Source organism: Orycteropus afer, unplaced genomic scaffold (assembly GCF_000298275.1).
Source record: "Orycteropus afer afer isolate SDZICR_OR568_19922 unplaced genomic scaffold, OryAfe1.0 scaffold00065, whole genome shotgun sequence".
NCBI lineage: Eukaryota > Metazoa > Chordata > Mammalia > Tubulidentata > Orycteropodidae > Orycteropus > Orycteropus afer.
This window is the reverse complement of record NW_006921652.1, coordinates 7,924,765-7,931,677: the sequence shown is the minus strand read 5'-3', so window position 1 is coordinate 7,931,677 and position 6,913 is coordinate 7,924,765. Positions and strand designations below refer to the sequence as shown.

The window sequence follows — 6,913 nt, the reverse complement described above, 5'->3', positions numbered from 1 at the left end:
TTTTTATATATATGTATGTATATACATACATACATATATGATACACACACACACACACACACACATATATATGATATATATATGCTGGAAGCAGTCCACACCTCTAAGGAATCTCCCTTTCAACTGAGTGGCTACTCATAGAACATCTCATCATGGGGGTGATTGCATTACATCAGATCTCATCATCGGGGATGACTACATCACAACTGCTTTAACCATTTAGAATCATGGTCCAGCTAAGTTAACATACACCTTGATTATCACAGATAGTGTGTGGAATTGACTTGATGACAGTGGGTTTGGTTTTGGGTATTTTATACCAGGCACTGTTTCAGGCCCTAGAGATACACTAGAGAACAAGATAGATTTTCTGTCCTGATTGGAGTTTACTGTCTAGTTAGAAGGGGCAGACAATAAGTAAACAAATATATAAGGTTGGGTAGTCATTAGTGCTGTGAAAAAATAGTGTTGTAGAGGTGATGGTTGAACAGAGACTGGGGTCATTATCTCAAGGAGAGAATTCTAGTTAGAAGAAACACTTAATTACAAAGACCCTAAGTGGGTGGTCTGGTTACCTAGTACCATTCTGATAAGAATATACCACAAATGGGATGGCCTTCACAAACAGGAGTTTGTTTTCTTACAGTTCGGGAGACTAGAAGTCCGTGTTTAAAGTGCCAGACTGTAGGGGCTGGGTGAAAGCCCCTCGATCTTGGGCTTTAGCTCTGCCTCTTGCTCCTAGCCCACTGAATTAGAGGCATCTCTTCACTCAGGCAGCTACTGGCTGTTGAGGCTAACAAGCCCAAAGATGACAAATAAAATGGCACAGTCCCAATGTTACCAAACCACACAGCAGGCTATTAATTCAAGTCCATTGTAAGTCCCAAGGTCGGCAGAGCATGGCAGGCTGCTAAACAATGACATGGCTACATGCAGGGTCCAAGCGTGCCATAAGCTAGAGCCCATTCCCAAAGCTGTTTCTTATATGTGGGAAACAGACCACATAACCAAAGGCAGCTACTCGGCTGCTCACGGTAGATTCCACCATGGAGCTGATTACCAGTCTCATTATGGGGAATACTAACTACATCCAGCTGCCCAGCCACTCAACCAGGCCTAGCCAAGTTGACACACAAACTTAACCACCACAGTGGGCTTAGCATGCTTATGGCTGAAGGTCAGTGGGGTTGGAGCACAGTAAGGGGGAGAGTGGCAGGAGATGAGGCTAGAGAGGTGGCTGAGGAGTGGAGTATGTAGGGTCTTAAGGATGACAGATTTGACTCTGATGTAAAGCCACTGGAAGATTTTATGTAGGTGTTCTGGTTACCTAGTGCCACTCCGGCAGGAATATACCACAAATGGGATGGCTTGAAGAAACGGGAATTTATTCTCTTACAGTTTGGAGGCTTTAAGTCTGAGTTTAAAGTGCCAAGCTCTAGGGGCTGGGTGAAAGCCCCTCAACCTTGGGGTGCAGCTCTGACTCCTTCTCCTGGCCCACTGGAGCTAGAGGCTTTTCTTCACTCAGACAGCTGCTGGCTGCTGAGACTGACAAGCCCAAGGTTGACAAGTAAAAAGGCATAGTCCTTATGTTACCAAACTACATAGCAGGCCATTAATTCAAGTCCATTGAAAGTCTTAAGGTCAGCAGAGCATGCCAGGCTGCTGAACAATGACACGGCTACAGGCAGGGTTCAAGTGTGCCATAAGCTGAGACCATTCCCAAAGCTGCTGCTTCTATGTGGAAAGCAGACTATGTAGCCAAAGCAGCTTCTCAGCTGCTCCAATACATTCCACCATGGAGTTAATTACCAGTAAATTAACCAATTACTGGTTAATTACCAGTCTTAACATGAGGAATAACTACATCCAGCTGCCCAGCCACACAGCCAGGTCTAGCCAAGTTGACACAAACTTAACTACCACAATTCCACCCCTTGTCAACTTGGCACCTGTGCAGATCTTCATTGGGTGGAATCTGTACAGATCTCTCTCACTGGGTGGCTCCAGTCCCCTAGTGCCTCTAAGTGGCAACCTCACCCCCTTGGCCTGGCGGGGCCCGTTCCTCTCCCTCTTGGGCATGGCAGCCCTGCCCCCTCACTCTTGGGCAGCAGTTGTGGCTCCATCCCACTGGCTCACATGACTGAGCAGCCCCACACACCAGAACCAAGTTGGTGAAGGTCTGGCTCTTTGAAACCTAGGGGTCTATGGTGGTTCCACCCCCAAAGGCCATGGTCCTACCCTTTGAGGCTGAGACAGCTCTCCTTCCCGTTTCCTTGGTCTCTCCGCTTCTGCCAATTAATGCCCGAAGGCAACCCACTCCGCCAGGAATCTTTCTGCCCCAAAGGACACTTGGCTTTCTTGCTCCATGGGCTGTCCAACCTGCTACTCCCGTTTCATGCTGGTTTCTTCTACCAGTTAACACCCGAAGGCAACCCACTCCACCAGGAAGCTGCCTGCACAGTGGCATCCACCTTTATCCTTTGTGGGCTAGTAAGGCTGTCACTGTCTCATTCTGGTCTCGGCTCTACTCCTGCCGTCTCTCATGCCAGTCTCTGGGCTCTGCTCCTGCCGTCTCTCATGCCGTGTGCCAGGGTCTCTCTGCCAGGGTCTTGGGTCAAGGACGCATTCCACTCCTGTTTCCACACTTTAGGTTTCTGTCAGAGCAGCACCCCACTCTCTCAGTACCATATTCTGTTCTGTTCACCTAGTGCCACTCTGATAGGAATATACCACAAATGGGAAGGTTTGAACAAACAGGAATTTTTTCTCTTACAGTTTGGTGGCTCTAAGTCCAAGTTCAAAGTGCCAGGCTCTAGGGGCTGGGTGAAAGCCCCTCAACCTTAGGGTTCAGCTCTGTCTCCTGCTCCCATGCCACCAGAGCTAAAGGCTTTTCTTCACTCAGACAGCTGCTGGCTGCTGAGACTGACAAGCCCAAGGTTGACAGGTAAAAAGGCACAGTCCCAATGTTACCAAACCACATGGCAGGCCATTAATTCAAGTCCGTTGAAAGTCTTAAGGTCGGCAGAGATGTCAGGTTGCTGAACGACACAGCTACATGCAGGGTCCAAGCGTGCCACATCCCTAAAGCAGCTACTCATCTGCTCTAATACATCCACCATGGAGCTAATTACCAATCTTCCCATGGGGAATAGCTACATCCAGCTGCCAGCCACTCAGCCAGGCCTAGCCAAGTTGACACACAAAGTTAACTACCACAGCAGGGGAGGGACATGATCTAACCTTTCAGAAAAAGGATTATTGTCACTAGTGTGCAAAGACTACATTGTTAGGAGGGACGATTGGACACAAGGATTCTGTTGAAATAGTCTGGGGAGAGATGATGATAGCCTGAGCCATAGTGATAGTACCTGGCACCAAGTAAGTTCTCAGGACATGTTAGGTGCTATTGGTAAAAGTTGCATTGAGAACTTTGAGAAATAATTGGAGAGGTGTGTAAGATAAGGATGGAAAGCTAGGTGGGGCCAGAGATAGACAGGCCTTGTATGGCATGAAAAGGTATTGGAGTTTGTCTTGGTAGAAAATGGTTCTCTGGTTTTATATTAGAATTGCGAGGAACTGTTTACAAATCCCTATGCCCAGGTTTAGGATCATTCAAATGTGCAGGTAGGGTTGCATACCACTTTTGGAAGCAGTGGAAATCTATTCAAGAATTTTAAGCATTATTCCTGAGTCAGATTTGTGTTTTAGAATGACCTCTGATTAGCCAGTATACAAACCATAAGGACTGTGTGCTAAATTTCATGGACTTTCCTATTCAGACTCCTGAGGAATCTGCTTTTAATGTAGACCTAATTCTAGAAAGCATTGTGATCCAGTTTCTTAGCCAACTGGGGTTTCCTGGCCAAATGATTTTCATATTTAGGAAATTGGGAGTGGGGCATTGCCCGTTAATAACTAGAGCTATCTTTTTTTTTTTTTTTTTTCTGGAAGAAGCAAGAAGAATTAATTTTTAGGGACTAGGGATTGGAATAGCTGTTTTCAGTTACTTTTTTTTTCAAGATAAAGGAGCAACAGCCTTCTTATTCCATAGTAACCCCATACTTCATAGCATTGCTCAAAGTCTAGTCTTTGATTCTAGAAGCTCTCCATAATTCCGGTTTATGTTGTGAGAAATATCGGGGACCAAAGAAATTGTAGTCATAAGATTGTGTGGTATTGAGAAAATTAATTTACCTTTACATGTCTAATTAAAATGATAGTCATTTATTCAAAGCAAGGATTAAATGTAGACTTTTTTTTATTGATTCTGTTCTTAAGTTTGGAAATTTTAAAAATTTCAGGAAAATTAAAAGATTAGTACCCTTATTACCCCTTTGCACTTCACCTAGCTTTACTAATTGTTAGCGTTTTGTCACTTTTTTTTTCTTTCTCTCTACCTTGTTTTTGGTGGTTGTTATTAGAATCATTTTTACTTAAATATTTCACCTACATTAACAAATATATGTCTTTAACAAAAATGTCTTTTAATTAATATATTGAATATGCCTGATTTGCACTTCCAATAATTGTATTCCATTTGAACAGTATAGTAATAATTATATTTAAATATATCTTATAGCATTATCTCTACAGCATAATTTAATATTGGAATTTTTCATTTTATCTCCTTCAGAACAACAAGATATGGACTTGGATATAGAATTTGATGTACACCTGGGAATAGCGCATACCCGTTGGGCGACACATGGAGAACCCAATCCAGTCAATAGCCACCCCCAGCGCTCTGATAAAAATAATGGTATGTATGGATTCTGTGTCCTTTGGAATGATTCTAAAGGTCAGATGATGGGAAAAGCATGAAGGCTCTTATGTTTTTGTTCTTTTAATGTTTGAAATCTGGACACTTCAAACATACTCAGAAGTAGAGAGTATATATATCTCATCAAACTTCAGAATTTATCATGATCAGTAAAATTCATCTATACTCCTCGTAGGAGTTCTTGTGGCACAGTGGTTAAGTGTTTGGCTGCTAATCGAAAGGTTGACAGTTCAAACCTACCAGCTGCTCCATGGGAGAAAGATGAGGCAGTCTGCTTCCATAAAGATCACAGCCTTGGAAACCCTTTGAGGCAGTTCTCCTCTGTCCTGTAGGGTCATTATGAGTCAGAATTGACGTGATGGCAAATGAGTTTTTTGTTAATATCCCTCCTGCTCAGGTTATTTTGGAATCTGATAGAAATCATATAGATAGATATCACAGATACCTAGATATTTCATTTATAAATATTGAAATGTACATTTTTAAAAGGCAAAGACTTAGTTGATATGTCTGTTAAATCTTTTAATCGGTAGGTTTTCCTTCTTTCTCTCTTTTTTTGCAGTTTACTGGGTGGTTTGTCCTGTAGAGTCGCCTACATCTCTGTGTGGTGTCATTTAACATGCTCTTCTGTCCCTTGTATGTTTTATAAAGTGGTATAGTTTTTGTTTACATCAAGAAGTACATAGTCTGGATGTTGTTTAGCAGCCATTGATGATCATTGCCGAGATTGATTAATTCATCATTGTTGTGTGCTGTTAAGTTGATCCTGTCTTATAGTGACCTTATAGGACAGAGTAGAACTATCTCATGTGGTTTCCTATGCTCTGATCTTTATGGGAGTGGATTGCCAGATCTTTTTTCCCAGAGAGCTTTTGGTGGGTTTGAACCATCAACTTTTCAGTTAGCAGTTGAGCACTTAACTGCTGAGCCACCAGGACTCCTCAGTTAATTCTTCAGAGTTGTTAAATAGTGACTAATATTGTTATTCCTTTTTATTTGTTATCTTGAACATATCCGTAAAGAGAAACTTTTCCATATCAATTGCTGGGTTATCCTGAAGGTACAGAGTATTTAGAAAATCAAGATAAGTACTTGATTTTTTCCCTTCATTCACGATTTTTCAAAAATAGAGTAATTTTCTAATATTGTAAGATGAGCAATGAGTTGTTTGTTTTGAGTGTTATTATAAATCATATATTTAGTATATTTGATTTGTTTCAAAACATTGAAGTAATTATCTGAACTGATGCACAAATTTTCCCATCTATGGCTATTGGGTGCTTATTCAGGTTGGCTCCTGAATCCTTTTGACATGACCCCAATAGGCTTAGTTCTCTTTTTTATTATCTTATTGGCCAAGATGTTCCAGGCTCATCTAATCCTGTTTCAGACCTTTATTCAGCCATTTCTCCAAGGAACCCTAGTTCTATTTAGTGGAAATGGTAGTTAAAGACTACAAACTGAATGCTAGACATGGACTTTTCAGTGGACTGAGCTAAGAAATATATGTGCCTCTATGTATGTGTATATATGTGTGTGCATGTGTTTTAAATTTAAAGATAAAACACACCATGACTTTATACTAACACTTCCAATTCAAATTCTAAGCACATTAATCTTAAATCTGTGTCTTCTTTCAACCATACCCAAAAAACTCAATGCTTAACACCAGCAACTTAATGATTTATCCCATAGTATACATACAGTAGAATAGTAATACCCATGTTAATGGTATATTTACTGAAAACAGTTTAAATTTTTTAAGTTGAATTTGTTTTGTTTTATCCTTATGGTAGGTTTGTCCTACCCTAGTGATACTGCCTTGGAAACCTAAGTAGGGGTCACTGTGAGTCAGGTCCGACTCAATGGCACATAACAACAACAACAGGATGTATAATTAAATTACTATGTTTTAGAGTCACTTGGAATAATCCTTCTCTGTGTGGTTGTGCTACCAGCTGGACATAGCATTATATGAATATGTTTTCATTTTATTTGATTTCCAGATACTACTTTTTGTTAAAAATTAATTTTACTTGTAATTATTTAAAATATTAGCGTAATTCAAAAGTCACCTTATAAATATAGAATGTTGTTGTTGTTGTTATTTGCCGTCGAGTCAGCCCCGACTCA

The 6,913-nt window shown here is 41.1% G+C and overlaps 1 protein-coding gene across 1 annotated transcript in view; it reads left to right on the top strand.

The window, feature by feature from the left end:
- GFPT1 (glutamine--fructose-6-phosphate transaminase 1) overlaps window positions 1-6,913 on the top strand; it is an 87,210-nt gene that overhangs the window by 39,196 nt on the left and 41,101 nt on the right. The window contains exons 4-6 of the mRNA XM_007940086.2: window positions 4,634-4,759; window positions 4,915-4,933; window positions 5,432-5,465. Coding sequence (XP_007938277.2) covers window positions 4,634-4,759; window positions 4,915-4,933; window positions 5,432-5,465 — 179 coding nt within the window. The remainder of the gene's footprint in view (window positions 1-4,633; window positions 4,760-4,914; window positions 4,934-5,431; window positions 5,466-6,913) is intronic.